The 19,089-nt window shown below is 44.0% G+C and overlaps 1 protein-coding gene across 26 annotated transcripts in view; it reads right to left on the reverse strand.

The window, feature by feature from the left end:
- Nucleotides 1-19,089, reverse strand: part of ZBTB20 (zinc finger and BTB domain containing 20) — a 789,640-nt gene that overhangs the window by 6,932 nt on the left and 763,619 nt on the right. For all 26 annotated transcript variants that reach the window (XM_045088067.1, XM_004761399.3, XM_013060902.2 and 23 more), the window contains one exon: nt 10,181-11,785. In XM_045088067.1, coding sequence (XP_044944002.1) covers nt 10,181-11,785 — 1,605 coding nt within the window. The remainder of the gene's footprint in view (nt 1-10,180; nt 11,786-19,089) is intronic.

Consider the following 19,089-nt stretch of genomic DNA (forward strand, 5'->3'; position numbering starts at 1 on the left):
GAAAGAGACTAAGGTAAATAAAAATATTGTTACCAACTGACCACATGAAATATTCCTCTATAAGTAATGTCCATGGGCTTGTGACAACCCTTCGGATAAACAGAGCCTTGATTTTGTTGGTGTTGTTAGTTCTCAGCTTTGCCCTTGACAGGTGAGATGAAATGCATTAGGGTGTTTCCTTCTGTCCCACCTCATTACTGATTGCCTAGTGGAGGCACCCACCTTGGAGAAGAAAGTCCTTTTCTGTACTCTTCCACAACCCAGTGTAAAGCTCAAAGCCTTTGAAACTCTCTAGGGTTATTGTTATTCAACATCTGGACTGTGTATCGGGGTAGGAAATCTATTTCTTAAAACGGAGTTAACTTCCAATTAAAATATGGGCCTTGACTGGGTTTCCATTTTTCCCATTATGAAGCAGAAGAGGTCTGCGGTGTCACAGTAATAACGGCAAGGAAAACAATCAGCATGCATTCGGTGCTCCGTCTAGGTCAGGCCCAGTGTTTGCACTCAATGTTCAGAATCTGTTTTGTGAAACTTTATCTCATCAGAAACCTTTTTCACTGTGTTTGTAAACTTAAGGATATGTTTTGAAGGGCGGGATGGTAAGAAATGGCTGTTTTGTTCAGGAATTCCCTCCACAAATTTCTTAACCAAGGTCATTGGTCTTTGAACTCTCTTTCCCTTAGTTACTCACAAATGTGTTTGGCTTAGCTCCCTCTCCTCTAGACTCTCTTCTGATTTCTTTCCTTTCATTCTCACTGATGGGACAGTATGGTCAGTAGGATCACAGGTTCGAAGAGGAATTCATGGGGTGCCTGGGTGGCTCAGTGGATTAAGCCGCTGCCTTCGGCTCAGGCCATGATCTCAGGGTCCTGGGATTGAGCCCCGCATCGGGCTCTCTGCTCAGCAGGGAGCCTGCTTCCCCCTCTGTCTCTGCTTGCCTCTCTGCTTACTTGTGATCTCTCTCTCTGTCAAATAAAATAAATAAAATCTTTAAAAAAAAAAAAAAAAGAAGAGGAGTTCACTTTTGGGCAAATGGGCGAATCTGGGGAAGCCTCATTCCCAAATGATGCATTTAGGCTATGCATGGTGTTTATGTAGATACATTCTTTGGAAATGAGAGATTCCCCGAGAGAGACAGTCATGCAAGTTATTTTGAGTTGGAACAGCTGTAAGCATGCTTGAACTCGGGCTGGTCTTTGCCGTCCATGGGCCTTGAGTACACTTTATAGAGGCTACAGTGGGCTGGTCAACTATCTTTTAAAATGTATTTCACCTGTCACCTTTAATGGGCAACTTGCCTTCTTAAGTTCCAGATGCTATTTTGGCTGCTAGAAAGTTGAAACTTTATGTTAAAATGCTCTCGCTGCTTGAAAACGTTCACCTTCTTACAGTGTGTTTTTCCTCAGGCAAGGTCACTCTGAAGGCTTTTTGCTTTCACAACCTTCTAAACTGACTATAAATTGATTCTTCACAGTAGTTATCTTTCCCTTCGTAGCATACATCTGTATGTTGTTTGCACGCACGTAGTATTGGTTCAGCTGCTAATTATCTGTGTGACCCTGGGCTTTTCTAAGTCTCCCTGGGTCCATTTCCCCTTCTGAAAGTGAGGAGCTGGACCAAGCCCTTGCCGTAGCCCTTTGCAGACTTAGTGGCCTTCTGCCCATCCTGACCCACAACCCCTGAGGACCCTAGTCTACGCCTTGTCAGCACATGACCTGAGGGCAGACTGCTTCCATCACTCACTGCATTAGCAGTCCCACATTTTAAATAGGACAAAATACCCTGTTCCGTTCCCTGCCACAGAAAATGGTATGATAGTTAATGAGGAAAAATGTTTGCAAAGCACTTGGGAGCTCCTTAAAGGAAAACGCTCTCTATAATTATTAAGGTGCTGTGTTGGTAGAACATTGGTATTTCAAGAACTGTCTTACTAAATGGGGCTTATTTTCAGATTAATCAGGCAGCCACAGCTTTCATTTCTATATGTGTGCGGATTTGAAACAGTTTCCCTCAGTAGAAATGTTAGTGTTTTTCTTCCTTGTTCTTTTCCTGCATATTGCTTACAGGGACCCTAAGAAGGCTTTCAACATTATACATGAGACAGAGGAGGTTTGCTAAGTGTTGCTTTCAATGTGGAGAAATGAAGAGTTAAGATGATTGGGAGTAGATGGCTTTTCAGGTCTGAGCCTCTGGCTAGGAATAGCAAGTCCTTGGATGCGTTAGGAAGAGACACAGAGTCCAAAGCAGATACGAGAATTATAACATAAGGGAATGGAGAAGCACATATAAGCCCCTTCACTTTAAACTGCTCCGTTTTGGGCTATACAGATATGGGAGTAAGATATGAATTCCATTTCCTTGGCTGAGTGGCTTGGGTATGTTACTTAACCTCTATAAGCCTCAGTTTCCTTATCTGTAACTTGAGAATAATACAGAAGTACCTGACTTGTGAGGGCATTTTGAAAATTAAAAAGATAAAGCACTTACACAGAATATGTGATCATTTGAAGGGAAAAAAAAAATCAACCGTTCCTTTCAGTAGAAAGGAACTGATGATAAATGAAATCAGTTGAGCAATAACTTGCATTACATGGGGGAGGCCAACCCAGGATTTAAAAAAAAAAAAAAAAACACAAAACTTTCAGCTTATCAATAAAGCAAGTGATTATATTGCAGCTATAGGATTCAGAGTTAAGGGTACTGTCTGCTCTCAATTACATATGCTAATCAAAGAAGTGATACCATGAATAAAACGTCAGTAAGTAGCTTTGACAGAGGGGTTCTGAGCAGGTGACAACTGAGTTCTGGAGCCCAAGAAACCACACAGCAAGGGGAGAAACCGAGGGGGTGGCAGTGTCCTTTACGATTCCAGTGGTATGGGGGGAGTGGCAAACACATATACTTTTCTCCAGTTTTTGATGCCTGTTCTCCAAAGAGCCTCTTTTAAACTCCTTCTTGTGGACCAGCACTGACACTCTACCAAGACTGACAAGTGAGGAAGAAAAAAAGGAAGAGACATCCTGTCAGGTTCATAGATACAGAGGATCTGCCCAAAGTTCAAGTAAAAGATACGCGACTGGGCCGAGACACCCCAATTCTAAATAGTCGCTTCTGTAGTGGGGGCTGAGCAAGAACCCGTTTATTCCTCTGATTCTTTCTCATTCTAACCAGGCTTCTCCTGGCTTGCAGAAAGAACAATGAATGCTGTTACTGGGATGTTTTTCGGAAGCGATGTGCCCACCCGTCTCTCCCATCCTCTTGGCCTCTCCATCATCTGCTCTAAGCACAACACCCTCCTCTTCAGATGAATCTGCTGAGGGACCAGAAAACTAAGACGGGGAGTTTGGAAAGAGGACAGATGGCAGGGAAGGAAGAGGAGAGTATGGACAGGGGAAGGTGGTCTCTGGCGAAGAAAGCAGAAGGAGTGCCTGGATGGAGAACACCAAGGTGGGACCAGAAAATGGGAAAGGTTCAGCAGCAAGAATGGAAGGGCGCTCAGACAGTCACTCAGAGCTTTCACCGACTGAAGAGTCTGCTCTCTACCAGAGAGGTGCAGTTGAAGAGAGGCCTACACCCCTGAGATAAGACTGGGGGACTGCCTGCCAGCCTTCCTCCAGTCCTGAGGGTGCAATCCTGGTGACCAGCATGGACTGTGAGGCTGACTGGGGGGAGGGACTGCCTACTGGGGGACAGGCTGCATTTACAAAACATCTGTGGCTTCAGGGACAACTAACATATTTTTGTGTGAGGCAGAACTTCGAAGATCTCAGGAAACTTCATCAACGTTACTTAACTTTTCTTATACCTCTGTGAGACATTGATGTCCCCAGAAGATGGTCTCTCCAATAGAGAGGTCATCCAACAAGTCAGTAACAGATGAGAGGATAACTAGCCTAGCCAGATGATCCCCTCCTCCTCCTGTTAAGGATTTCCTGATCTCTGGATTATTCTGCAAGATTTTTGGTGTTGTAACTATAATATACATGTTCTTAAATGCCTTTGATGATTTTACAGTATTTATGGGTTAAGTGCTTCCACAGAAATAATGTTATTTGATTCTTAGAGCACATAAAGTATTAAGATCTATATATTTTGGTAGCAAAAACATTAAGGCTCAGGTTAACTGTAAAACTTATTTAAGGTCACTCTGAGAGTGATAAAACTGAGGTTTTCATACCAAATCATATACTTGTTCAGTGCTCCACTGGCTTGATATAAGTAATAGCCCAAATTTTGGGTGAAGACTATCACATTATTATCTTGATCCTAGTATTTTTACACTATTTCTGACATTGTTATGTTACTGCTCTTCCTATATCTTTTTATATCAAATTCATGGTTGAAATAGCTGAGCTTGTCAAAGTTATAGACAAAATTATCATCTATGCAGAGAACACTAATGGACCAAAACCAGTCACCAATAAATGGGCTATTGATAGTACAATTCAGAAAAAGCCCAAACATCTACAATTGTTAGTGAAGAAAAGACAAGTAGAAATGCAAATACAATAAATTCTCTAGAAAATAAAAAAAGAAAAAAGGGAAATTAAAGTCTTGCTAGAAAATAATGCATTTATGTGTAAGTCCCATGAATTAAATTGCCTGGAAAGCATGCCCACATTTCTGAACATTCATTCACCTACTCAAAAAGTATTTGTTAAGCAACTACATATGCTACCCTGTATTCATATATAGATTTTATTTATTTATTCATTTATTTACTTATTTTTAATTTTTTTTTTGTTTGCTTTTTAGGTAGGCTCCATGCACAGTGTGGAACTTGAACTTATGACCCTGAGATCAAGACCTGAGCTGAGATCAAGAGTCAGATGCTTAACCAACTGAGTCACTTAGGGACCCCCATATGCAGATTTTAAATCAGAAAGTCCTAAGATTGGGTCTTAAAAGAGAGTTCTACCTGGATAATACTGTGAGATAAAACACACAACACCCAGTTAAATCTTTCAGAAAAATAGTGAATAATATTTTAGTTTAAGCATCCCACAAATACTGCACGGGACATACTTAGGCTAAAAATACACTTGTTGTTTATCCAAAATTCAAATTTGACTGGACCTCCTGTATTTTTGTTTGTTAAACTTGGGCAGCCTATACCTAGTGGCATATAAATCCTCCAATGCCAGCCTGGTTATTTGATTCATTCGTTTATCAAATATTTATTGAATGTTTATTATGTAAGGTATTATGTTAGGTATATTGAAGAATAAGATCAACTGATCTATCTACCTACCTATCACTTATTTCTGGATCACAGAGTTCACATTATAATGGGAAGGTGTAGAGACAACCGCATAATGGTAATACATGTCAGTACTTTAAAGTGCCAGCAGGCGAACATTTGCTGTGGTCCTTGTACAGTTTGAGAGACTTAACTCACCTCTTGTTCATGAGGTATTTGCCTCCATGTTATAATTTATCCACAATAAAATCAAGCTGTTATTTCAACTGGTTTTCTTTTTCCAAATGCATAGGTTCTTACGAGTGGAATTTTCTAGAACAATGTTATGTAACCAAAGCTACCTGACGCCATCCTCGTCATGGCCTATAGCCTTCTAGGAAAATGAGTCCCAACATACTGCGAATCAGGGCTCACTGAAACAACAGATTGCTGGGCTCCTTCAGTGTTTCTGATTCAGGTCTGGATGGACCTGACAATTGGTACTGCTGTATGGGGATCACGCCATGAGAACCACTGCTTCAGGGTTATCTTTGAATTTTCCCTATTGCCTTTTGTATCGACATTGACTCCAAAGCTTGTCCTTCTCTGTCCTCTGTCTTTCCCTTCTGTTCCCATTCCTTTGACTTTTGTTTTTCCTCTTGAGGGGAGGGGACATAGAGGAGCCTGCTTGGTTCCATGACAGGATGGTTTGTGTTATCTGGTTTTCTCTGATTCTCTTTTAATTATTTTTTTAAGACTTTATTTATTAGACAGAGAGAGAGAGAGCACGCGAGAGCGAGCGTGCAAGAGAAGGGGGAGGGGCAGAGGGAGAAGCAGACTCCCCACTGAGCAGGGAGCCAGCCCTATGGGGGACTCTATCCCAGAACCCTGGGATCATGACCTGAGTCGAAGACAGATGCTTAACCTATTGAGCCACCCACTGTGCCCTGATTCTCTTATTTTCAAATATGTCCTTTACTCTGGGTTTCGTACCTTACAACTTTCATGAAGCTGTACTAAAGTGAACATGAGACACTCCTAGGAGAAATGGAGTACCACTGTGGCTTGTTTGGGAGTAGACAGAGTGGTCGGGTGAGGGATTTTTTTTCACTCTTAAAAAATTAAGAAGTGGAAAAAAATGCTGATGTTACTAAGGAAGTTCAGGGGAAACCCAGGAAGTATTATGTGGATTCAATGTTTGAATTCCATTGAGGAAGGAAATCTGTCAAGAGCTTATTATTCAGAGATATGAGATACAGCAAAGAAAGTCAATGTCTCTTGGATGGAGGGGGCTCAGGTACTAATGACGATGGGTTTTTTTAGACATTAACTAGTACTCTACATTTTATGAAAGCTCTTAAATACACCATACCTTTACAGCTACTCAAAAGGCAGGACAATTATTATTTCCATTATAAACACAAAGGAACTGAGGGTTTTAAAACTAAGTGACTTGCTTAAGGCCACACAGCCAATTAAAGGGACCAAAACTGAACCCAAATAATCGAATTCTGGTATAATTGTATTTCACTTATGTCCCCACTCCAAGTTTCAGTGTTATCATTATGGAATGTGCTTTAGAGCTAAGGGCTTTCTGGTTCTCTACTATGGAGCTTAGCTCCAAAGTCAATACAACAGATGATTTATTTGTTTCAAACACTTCCTTTCAATGAATATGTGGATCATTAACACAGAGCCCCACAGAATTTTATTTGGAGTCCACGTCTCAGAATAGATTCTCTGCAGTTATGGATCGAAGTACTATTGATATGAAAGTTGGAGTAGCTGAAATGCAAATCCGGGTAGCATGCATAATAGCCATAATGCAGAGAACCCAGATCCCTTTCCTTTTAGCTTTTAGCTTTTCCTTTTAGCTTACCTTTCCTTTTAGGTCCAGCTACTCTTTCTTAGCAAGATTCTTTTAGATTAGATTGTAGCTAAGAATACTGAAGCCATCCCTACTCTTCCAAGTATCCCTAGTACATTCTAGAATTTTTTTAGACCGACATTTAGACTTTTTGCTCTGGATTTTTATAATTTCCACTGGGCTCTTGGGAAGTTGGGAGGCTCTGTTTTTTTGTTTTTTAATATTTTCCTAAGAAATTGGAGAGAACTTTGTTTTGAAATGGAGGCTGCTGCAGTGAATCCAGGTCCTGAATCACTTCCACATGTTCAGGCTGTCTTGCCTTTTGAGAAATCTAGACCAATTGTTCTTTAACTTTGTTAGGTTAGGGACTCCTGCAGCTAGACAAAAGTCTTGATAGACAGATGGCCCTTCCAAACTGCCACTGCCAAATAATTCAGAGTAAATGGGAATAATTTCACTTCTTTTAAATGAGGGGTCCAAGTGATATCTATGTATTATTAATTGTTCTCAAATGTGGCCATGTTATATACACCAATACAAAACCTTCATATTTTACTAGAGATCTGAAGGCCTACACTTTAAGCATAACTCAGATTTATAAAATGACTTTACTTGTAACTCTTGCATCCATGATATCTAAATGTACAAACCCATTGCTGGTTTTCTCATGGGCAAATCTAGTTATTTGGGTTAACCACAGAATCCTTTAGTGAATCCACTGGATGACTGTGTTTGTATAGCAAAAGACAATTTTTGATAGTGCACTGAAAATTTTATGTTGCAAAATTAAGGCTTATTTCAATATGTGATCTAATAGAATACGTGAATTTTATTTCTACTAGGTCTACTGGAAGAGATGCACAAGGGTGGGAGGGGGGGTGAAGGAGAGTAGAAATGTTTATGGATCCAAGACCAGCAAAGTGAACTTCAGCTAATAAGACACGTTCACAGATGATCTCTTTTTCCTCCCTAACCTTTAATTTGATGGTTTATATGACAACTATTCAGAAGAAGAAATGACAGACTATGTGACAGCACTCTGTAAACCATAAAGTGCCACATAACTAGAAATACAACCATTTGATCAATTTACCAAGTAATGATGATACCTATACCACATAGAAAATTGCCCTTAATTGATCTCAGGTTATAAGTGCAGTCACATTTACCCTAAATTAACACTGACTTACTACCTGATTTTCTTCCTAAATTCAGTAGTGAGTTACTGTGTTGATGTGGAGTTGTGAAAACTGTCAACCGATTGTGAATCAACCGATTCACACAAAGACACATACACAGATGGACTTAATGCTTTGACTTGAGTTGACTGCGAAGAAGGCAAAGTTCATCCTAAGTAATGTTCTGCTTTAGCTGTTCACCTCCATGTAGGGCACCTTGTCTCAGGGTCTGTTATTTTCCATCCCTTCTATTTCCGAACTTAAATTTATGTGCCTTATGTCCTATCTCCTAGATTCCTGCTAGCTGATCTGAGAAACAAGGTTGCTCAGAGGAACCAATTTATTTTCATGTGTTTTGATTCTAGTAAGTAAATTTCTCTGGCAACTCATTTGTCACTTAATAGGGGTGTTCTGGAACCAGAGGTATACCAGAAGAGGGACTCATGATAGGAATTTCAAATATGGTGACTATCACTGGGGTAGGTATTTTCAGATGCGAGAGAATCTATGTGAAATCGTACCACATATGTAGTCACTTCTATGGCAGAGCGCGTGTGAAGTTCTCACTCCTCTGCCTGTCCCATTACTGAGCTGAAAAAGGGCACTAGCTGGGCGGTCAGGAGATCTTAGTTCTAGAGTCATGGAGTCCAGAGATGAAACACCACCTCACCCAACTACTCACCTAATGATTGAGGCCCCTTTACAACATCACTATGAAAAACTCATCCATTCTCTCCTTGAACACTCCTAACTATAGAAACTCAGTCCCTTTGGAGGCTGTCTATCCCATCTTGGAGCAGCTAAGACTGTTTACAAACCTTTTCTTTTATTCAGTTGAAAGACTCTCCTTTATAGCTTCCAATCATTGGTCCAGTTCTACCTTTCGAAGCTAAACCGAACAAATTTAACGTCTCTCTCCTCCCAACCATTTAAATAAAGCGAACAGTGCTAATGTTAGCTACCATTTATAGAGTGCTGATTATGCACCAGGAATTGTTTTAAGAGTTTCATTTATTAATTCACTTAATCCTGAAAACGACACTCTGAGAAAGATATATTACTGTTATTCCCATTATAGAGACAATGAAACAAGTGTAGAAAGATTAAGCAATTTTCCCAAGCTGACAAAGTTCCACAGTGCCTAAGGCTGATTTCGGACCTAAGCAACGTAGCCTGTAGAGCTCCAGCCTTACTACATTATGCTGCCCCTGAAGCTCAAATACTTGGATGTTATATGATGCCCTGAGCTGTCTTTTTTGCAGGTTGAACAGCCCTCCGACCTTCAACCATGATATGCCATGGCTTTGCATTCCTTCGTCATCCTAATTATACTCCTCTGAATATGTCCCAGTCTAGTGTCTTTTTAAAAGGTACTGCCCAGACTAGACTGTGGTCTCTAGATATTGAAAATAGAGAATAAGCAATAGTAAATAGAGTGAGTCTATTACTTCTCCATATCGGGGACCACAAATGCAGATTAAGTTTGCACCAGCCTTGTTGTGGCCTCTTTAAGCTGATGGTTCATACAGAACTTGCTACAGACAGAAACTCTCAACCCTGTTTTGCCTCTATGACTTCGGTCTATAAAATGAAGGGCCTGGAGTGAACAATGTCGAAGGATATTTCTAGCTCTAAACACCTAGAATTAAAGAATGTATTACAAAGTCCAATGTGCGTAAGGGATATTGTGCCTGCAAATTCTGTCAGACTTTTCTGCATTTGGCCCTTCTCCACAGGGATTCTGTGATTTTTGTGTTTTGGTGGCCAGATGCTTCATGCCTACAATGGGGGTGCGGCTGGGACTTCTAGAAGATGGCTGACAGTGGGGTCTCCTTCAAATCTGAAGGATGACTCCAAACTTTCCCTCGCACTTGCTGTCCTGCCCCTCCTTTCCTACAGCCCCCTCACACCCATGGCCTGTTTCTAGGCCTCCAGAGGGGCCTGCGCACTCACCTGTGTGTACGAACATGTGCTTGACGTAGTTCTGTTTGGCGGTGAAAGTCTTGTTGCAGAGAGTGCACTCATAAGGCTTTTTTTCGCCCTGCCCACTGGCTGTGCTGTGGCCTGCAGATGGGGCCAAGGGCTGTGGCGCTGGCAGCTGTGCAGTAAAGGTCGACAGGCCAGGCTGGGACACTGTCACAAACTGGGTCTGCTGGCCTGCCAGGGGCTGTGGCAGGCTGAAGAGGAAAGGCTTGGGGCCACTGCCCGCGGGCTGGGTAGTGAAGAGGGCCGGCAGGTAGGTGTTGCCGGCTGTGCCAATGACCTGTGTGTTGCTGGTCAAGGTCAGAGGCATCCTCAAGTTGCTGGTGAGGGTTTCTGTCTGGCGTAAGTAGAGCTGGGTACTTGGCAATGGCTGCCCGATAGACGTGTTGACGGAAGGCTGCTGCAGGACGCTCTTGTCGGAGCTGTTGCTGACAGTGATGACCGTGTTGTCCATCTCCACCTCGTTGCATCTTTCCGGGGAGGAGGCACCTGTCTCTAGCTGGTGCGGCTGTGGGCCGCCCTCGGCGGGAGCTTCCGTGGCTTGCTCGGCTTGCGCAGGTTCGGCCTGGCCATCCCGCGCCACGCCAGGCCCGAACTGCTGCTCCACCGAGTCAGGCTCGGTGCCGATGGAGGAACTGACGCCCGAGTCGAAGCTTTCGCCCTTGGGCTCACTCTCAGTGCCCTCCGCCTGGTCGGTGTCTTCCGTGCACTCCTCGGACTCGTTGCGCTCCAGGATCTGCACCCTTTGCTGCCCATAGTAGTCGTAATCGTCCTCCATCTCCTGCTTAATGTGGATGTTGCCCACCAGGGTCTGGATGCGCACTGGCCGGGGCTGCTTGCGGCAGTGCGTGGTCTCGGGGGTGGTGGACAGGTAGCGCTCCATTTGCTGCGAGCGCTCGTGGATGCGCGTGATCCAGCTGGGGTCCTCCATGTGGTGGTCACGGGGCAGGCCGAGCGCAGTCTCATGGTGGCTGACCACCGCACCGCTGTAGAAGGAGCGCTCCCCGCTGCCGTTCTGCATGGAGCATGCGTACAGCGCCGAGTAGATCCTGTCCACGCTGTGCTGCGGATGGCTCTGCAGGTAGCCCGACTCGGTGTCGCTGCTCTGGCCCGATGTGCCCGACTCGGGAGTGCCCCGTGGCGTGTCCTGGCCCGAGTCCTGGATCCCCGGGAACACATCGCCCACGTTCTGCGACACAATGCGCGTGCACTCATCGATGACTGTTTTGATCTGCAGGATGCTGGCGGCCGTGAGGATCTGCAGGGCTTCCGACTGCGAGACGCGCAGCACGCCGCTGTACATGAAGTCAATGAGCTTTTGCACCGACTGCACCGACACCACGGATGGGATCTCGATGTCGCTGTAGCCCAGCAGCAGCTTGTCCTGGAAGAAGGGGCTGCCGGCTGCCAGCACGCAGCGGTGTGCGCGCAGCATGCTCCCGTGGATGCGCACCGTCACGTCACAGAAGTGGCCACGGTTGCGCTGCTCGTTGAGGGTCTCGAGCACGGAATTGCTGAAGTTGTGAAGGTTGATGCTGTGAATGCGCTCGGTCATCCCCTTGCAACTGATGTCACCTGCGCGGTGGCAAGACAGACACAAGACAGGGTGTGTGGGTCAGAGCTAGCTGGCTGCATTCCTAACACCCAGGTCTCAGATGGGTCACGCTCATGGCTCCTGGAAGCACCCCCACCCCCGACCTTGCAGGCACACGCGGGCTCTGTGGTGAGGTGGACATGCTTTGCACAAGGATTGGGCTGCGCGTGGATGATGGCCTACGGGAATGAGGCCTTGGATTTGGCTCCAACAAGATCCCAGCTATTTTGGGTATTGAATCCCTATTAATGCCCTAGAGCTTCAGCCAGGGTTGCCAGTTGAAGTAGGACAGCCTAATAAACAGATGGGTCATTTGCCTGCTCTTCCTACAACTTCAGCAGGTAAGAACTGAGAAACAAATGGAAGACTGGTTCTCGTGGAACGCTCTCTTTCTACTTTAGACAGGTCTTTTTCCTTCAGAAAAGCTTACATTTTCCCCAGTTTTTCAAAACTCCTGATTTTATTCATAGCAACAATATTCATAATTTAAAAAAAAGAAACTCCCTTCCTATTTATTACTTTAAATGTATATTTCTCAATCCACACCATGTTATGGAAAACCCCCTGGAAAATCCAGTGAAGACCAAGATATCCACCAAACAGCTGCCGCCATGTTTTCCACTTGCAGGACAGACTCTAGGACACAGCCTGCTAGATAAAAGGGCGCTCACCCACTGCTTTCTGTATCTACACACTCTTCTTGTCACCTCCCACAATCTGTTTGAGGACTTTCTAAATTGGTGATATGTAACATGGGTCGTGTTCTGCATTTCCTGAAGCTTAATGAGGAAGGAATGTTCAAAAGGTCAGACATGGCAGCACTGACCTGGGAGACTGTGATATTCTAGGTGATCATATTTAGTGTTCAAACTGGGCACTTCTGAGAGTGAAAGGGAGCAATGTTAATAATTAGGTGAGGACAGCAGGAGTAAACGGGGAATGGGCTGTGTGATCACCCTAGGCGATTCCGTATCCTGTGCACTTGCTACAGGGAAGTATCAAAGGGCTCCCAGTAGGAAGGCAACAGTCAGCTATGGGGAAGCTGTCCATAGCCTGACCCATCGTCACCCTTATACCCCGGGCTCTGAAGACAAGGGATAACAGTTACATTTGGAATGTACAGATTGAGAATTAAAATGAGTGGCTGTAACATGAAGGCTTAGGGCTTTCCTATTTTTCTGCCTCACTTCTCAAATGACTCTAAAAAATCCCTCTCTCCAAACGGTTCTTCATTTATAGTCCCCATTCTGGCCTTTGCAACTGAACAGTCAGCTTGAGAGAGGCAAAGTAAGTGGGCTTTCACAACCAGGCAGCCCAAACACTGATTGTTGGCCTATGGCTGGGATCCCCGTGTCTTGTGAAGGGTAGCCCCCCAGAGGTAGTGACCTGGGCAGATGGGAGGAATGACCACCTCCTCAGGCTCTTTCTCCTCTGCCCTAGAAGAGAGGTCCAGTTCAGGAAATTCTGAGCTCCACGACCTCTGCCTTGCTGCACTCGATCTCCTCATGCTGTCTGAGCTCAGTCGGTGTGAGCGCATCCTTTTATATACTCATTCATTTCCTTTGTTCCCATCTTTACATGTTGTTGGCCTCACATATATCCAGTTAACTTAATACATGCTTAGAGGCTCTATGTTCACTTTCAGTTATAGGATTTGCACTGATTTTTACATAAGAGAGTTCCTTCTTGTTCTGACTTCCATTAGGTCTGTGAAGTGCCGAAAATAATGCACTGGGCTCCAATTTCTATTTTTTTCACTGTTGTAAAAACAAACTGTCTTTGCCAGATTAAAGAATCATGGTGAATCCTCTCTGATTGTGCTAATACCAAGTACAGCCTCAGAGGAAGGCCCCAATAACCCAGGAATATGTTCAGGAATCAGTCAGCAGACTAAATTCTAAGTTCTTGCCGAGTACCCCTGTGCACAGAGAGCAGGATAACAACAAGAGCAAACATTCCTTTTTTTTTTTTTTAAACGCTTACTGGGTATTATGAGATTATTTCATTTAATCGTCACAGCAACCCTTACCACGTGGGTAGTATTCTTATTTTTTTTAAAAATATTTTATTTACTTATTATTTGACAGAGAAAGAGAGAGAGCACAAGCAGGGGGAGCAGCAGAGGGAGAGGGAGGAGCAGGCTCCCCACTAAGCAGAGAGCCCGATGCGGGACTAGATCCCAGGACTCCGGGATCCCATTTTTCAAATGAGGAAACAGGCCATATATATGAAGAAGCTTGCTCAAAGTCACATAGGCAATGGGTAGCAGAGCTGGCATTTGAACTTGGGCAGGCCTGACTCTCGAGTTTTCACTCTTACCTGCTTCACTGTATTGCATGCATTGCCCTAAATGAAGTCTGGCCCCTGGGTGTCCATACATCTACTGTAAGGCTGTGTGAAAGAGTCTGTTCAGTATGTTCTCCAGCTGCTTCTAGACCTACCCTTGAATTAGCATGGTGTTCATGTTTCTAGACCTTGGGACATAGTCTCAGTAAATCTAAAAGACATCTATTTTTTTTTTTAAGTTTATAAATGAAACAACACAAGAGATAAAACAACTTGTCTTGACACTAAAACGTAGAGTTTTCTAGATATAGTTTTACTATCACTAAATTCTTTTTATTTAAGTAAAACACTAAGCACTATAACTGGATGAGTCTGATAAAATAACCATCTCTGAGGAGGATGAATTTATTAAATGACTTTTTTCCCACACAGGTGAAAAAACTCTTTAAACACACATTTGCTCTTAGCACCAGTCACAGCAATATCACTAGATTTGTCATGTATGATGAAGAGTTGTCTTGTTTCTGATAATTATGGGAAGAAACTACAATAAATATCCTAATAATTAATACCCATGTAGCATTTCACAGTGTACAAAACTCTTTCACATAAAACAACTTGGTCTTTCCTTAAAACCATCCTATATGTTCTTAGGACATGTCTTATTATTATTATTTGATGTAAGAAAAGGTTGAGGCTATCAAATTGTTTATGTGACTTACCCTAAGTTTTACAGAGCTAGTAAGAGGCAGGATTGGGATTAGAACCCACACTCCTGGATGCTTTTTATTTTTTTTTTTCACTCAATAACATTGTATCACTGAGGAATGGAACTCAGATTGCCTGAGGCTCTAAGGCCATCGTAATCTTCAGGACATAGAAGAAAAGTTAAAAACACTGGGAGGGATGATGGAGGTTGCGTCAAAGAGGGAAGCGATCAACAGCAGAAGGTGTCCTCATACTATGCACACTCAGACACCCACGCACACACTCGCAGTCTCATGAGAAAAATTCAAAGTGCTTGTTTGACTGAACTGGCCGAGTCTATCTAACCAATCAGGTAACCCTATAGAGATAATCAGAAAAAACTGTGAAATGGTCTGAATTATGATTCCTGCAGTAATGTCTCCAACGTCACTAAAAACCACAGAGAAAAAACTCAAACTTGCACACGTGTACAACCCGACCCGGCAAACCTAGCTGGATTTTTACAGACACAATTTTTAAACATCTCCCTGAGTATGCTGGCCCCACACCGCAGTGAGCAGCCATGAAAGGCTGAATGGGCTTTGCTGATACGGGTACAGATGCGATGGGGGACCCTGCCTCTCCATTCAGGCACGCCTCGTTCCTCCCGCACACAATGCTGAAGCAATTCTTTCCCAGGCTTTCTTTTATATTTCACACTAATACAGTGGGAAAAAGTTTCTGCCACAGCAAGGCAATGTCCAGGCTTTTGTGAAGCAGGTCCTTTCATCCAATGGGCATTAATGTATAGATTCCAATGGAATAAATCTGAAATACTCTACTGTAGAAGATTTGTTCCCCATTGAAAACAAATCTTGATTAGATGGTTATTCAGGGACTGTATAGGAAGGAATGGTGTGAAAATGCTAACTCCATTCTTTCCTAGATTGGCACTGAATAGGCATTTGGGCCATTCAAAAAAAAAAAAAAAGAAAGAAAGAAAAGAAAACACCAAACACACTCTCAACTCCACAAAACCATACAACTTTACAAAGATTATGTATATTTGGGGATACCACATCACCCCAAAAATACCCCCACAGTGGTATGAACATAGAACCGATGGGATAAAATGAAAAGAGTGATAAAAATGATTCTCTGTGTGCTTAAAAATAATAACCAACCTTCTTTCCACTAGAGTAAAAATACAGAGTCAGCCTGAGATGGCATTCACTAGAAACACGCAAGGAAGCCTACCACCGTGAGTGGTCCTGTATGCTGAATGACTGTGTTCTGTGAGCTAGCACAATAAGGACGGGGCTGCAGCAGGGTGAGGACTGAAGGGGAAATCGGCTCGTGGTGAAAGAGGTGATGGAGGGCCCACTCTGCCTTGTAGGAACCCCGCTCCTGCCTGTCTCTTAAACCGCGGGTGTCCGGGGACAGGACTTAGCATGAGAATGAAAAACTGCTTGTGCGCAAGGGAAAATGAACAAGAAAGGAAACAGCAGGCAATACGATCTCCTTTAATTAGGTGTGAGATCCAGTCCTTTCTCAGCCTGGATATATAAAATGAGACCAGTGCAAGGGTGAGGTGCTACAGAGGCAGATGGGAATTTCAAGTCTCTGGGATTCGGGAGGGAACACAAGCTCTCAAATTAAAACCCACATGAATTTCGGTCAAGTCCACATGTCTAAGTCAAATGGCAGGGCCGGAAAGCCCTTGAGCCTTCAATCTGGGCCACCAGGCTCACATGAGGTAAGTGGGTCAGCTCATGAACTAGGGCTGGGGTGGCCAGGCCTCCACAGCCCAGTGTCTCACATCACACTCTATTCGCCATTGCACGTTGGTACCTTTACCGTGTTGAGGTTGCCTTTTCATATATGAGGTGATTAGTGGTGGTCCTAAGCAACTTACCAAGTCGGTCATGCTAGGGAAAGACCCATCCCTCTCCTGAGAAAGCAGGATGCATGTGGTAACTCAGATTCCTTCCTCCCCAAATCTACATCTGTTACCACTGCCAGGGTGAAGACCTCAGTCACGTCCATGTCATCTCTGTGCTGGGTTGGGGGGCAACCACTGAGCCTCTGCGTGGCAGGAGGCTAGACCTCGCTCGCTCACCGTCTAAAGCACATGGGCCTACACAGGCTTTCTATCTTGCCGGCATCATCACAATCTCTGTGAGACAAGGAAAAGTGAAGGACTCCATAAAAACCTGCTTTTTGTTCCCTTTCCTGCTTCTATTCTTGCTAGGACCTGCACCCCTCCACTACACATGCCTTCATGTATGTCCCCTTTATAAGGGGCAAGGAGTTAATGATTTCTTTGGAGTCTCCCAGCACAACAGATAGCATCTAAGGAGTGACCAGGTGAGGCCATCATGTGCGTATTCCAGACCACTGACGCTAGACGTCTCGACACCAAGACCCCCTGGCTCCAGGAGTAAGTGACTTATGGTGGACACCAGGACTCTGTCTTTGTTCTGACCCATTCCTGGATGCCTGAGAGGACACGCGCATCAGACCACAGTCATCAGTAAAAACCCCCAGACCTCAAGCAATGGTGAGACTCCTTCCTTTTCTAAGTCTCCCAGACTTACCTGCACTCTCTCTATACCTTCAGTTAACTCCGCTTTCACCTCCTGCTGGCTTGCATTTGATTTCTATCCTGAGCGTAGCCAGGGACCCTCTAGGCTGATCCTATGTGTCTGTCTCTGGACCCACAAACCCGCCCGAGGCATCATTTGGAAGGTGGCTGCGGGCACTGGGAAAATCACGTAAACAAGTGGAAGGTGGCAGGCAGGACAAGACTTCCTCTTACACCTAGTATAGCACAGCTCTCATTGCCACCGGAGATGGACCATGGGAGGGTCATCAACCTGCAGGAAGGAGAGCTGTACTGTCTTACACACCCACTCCTGGGTGTAAAGGGGATGTTTGGGCTGTCTCCCTGTGGTTAGACTTGACCTCTATCGTCTAAGCCCAAGGTACAGGAATCATTAAAGGCTGTTTTCTTTTTTCCCCTTCTTTTCTTCCTAACCATTGGTAACAGAATTGTTCTCATAAAACATAATTGTTCAACTTTCAAGAAATTTGACTTTCAAACATATTTTCTGGAAGATACCACCTAGGAATGTTGGGAACGGTCTGTATATACTTTTGTAGTCACTGCTTATTATTTTAGGCGGACAGAAATAGTCAACTACCTAACTTGCTTCAAGTGTTTACAACACCATTCTATTTATGATCTCAGTACTATAGTTGGATATGTCTTTCCTACTCCTTGAACTTTCGTTCATACGTCTAAGGAATTTCCATTCATTTTGGAGAACAGTTTAAATATTGGAAGGTCCTTAGGAAGTGTATGTGTGGGCTTTAGGGGTAACCCAATTTTTTCATGAATGGGCATGTTCCTACTTTCACAGGGATAAGGTCAGTGGCTTTCTTTAGAATCTCAAAGAGGTGTGTGTTCCTCCTCAAATTAAGACCTGCGAATCGAGAATCCAGTATCTCTCCTTAGGCTGCTCTCAACTACTCTGAGTAATCACAGCCTCTGAAACCGATGCTGCCTTCATCTGATGAAGCCCTCGGGCAGGCTGGGGCATCCCCTTTACTTAAGTTATGTGATCAACTCAACAGTCTTCGGCCAAGATGACGGCAGTTGCCTCTCTGAAGAGAATGACTTAAACATAAAAAGAGGATTGAAGGGGAAGAGAGGAAACAGAGAACAGGAATGAGAAAGTACTAATGCTAGCTGAGATCTGGAGGAAGGTCGCAGAGCTAGACAGTTTGACAGTTGCTGGGGCCAAACACAGTCTTTAAGCAGGTGGATCCCTTTCAAGGGTTAACACAAATCCACGGATGAACTAGGAAACATCCTTTAATGGTTTTTCACTGTGAAAAATGAGATACTATGGTATGAATAAGCATAAACTTAACCTGCACTTTTCTTCTTCTTTTCTTTTTTTTAAGCTAATCTAGCCAACAAGTTAGACTTCACCTGTAAGTCTGTAGTATTTCAAACTGATGGTCAGCTTTTCTGTGTTTTTCTCTTTCCCTCTCTTCTTTCCTCCCTACCCTCTCGCCTCTTCCTCCCTCTCCCTTCCTTCCCATCCTCCATCCCCCCTTCTTTCCTTCTGCTGCACCATTAAGTTTTCCTCAACTTCAAGTCTGGGGAACATGGGGGCAAAACTGTGAAGTAAGAACACATTGGCCCTGTGATCTTCAGGCCTATCCCCAAATCTGGACCAAGCCTCCATTCCTTCCTCTCTCTTCCCTCTACCAAAAAGTAAGAGTTTTACATTTTGTCTGCAGG

This window comes from Mustela putorius, unplaced genomic scaffold (assembly GCF_011764305.1).
Source record: "Mustela putorius furo isolate JIRA1106 unplaced genomic scaffold, ASM1176430v1.1 tig00003834_pilon_pilon_pilon, whole genome shotgun sequence".
NCBI classification, from domain to species: Eukaryota; Metazoa; Chordata; class Mammalia; order Carnivora; family Mustelidae; genus Mustela; species Mustela putorius.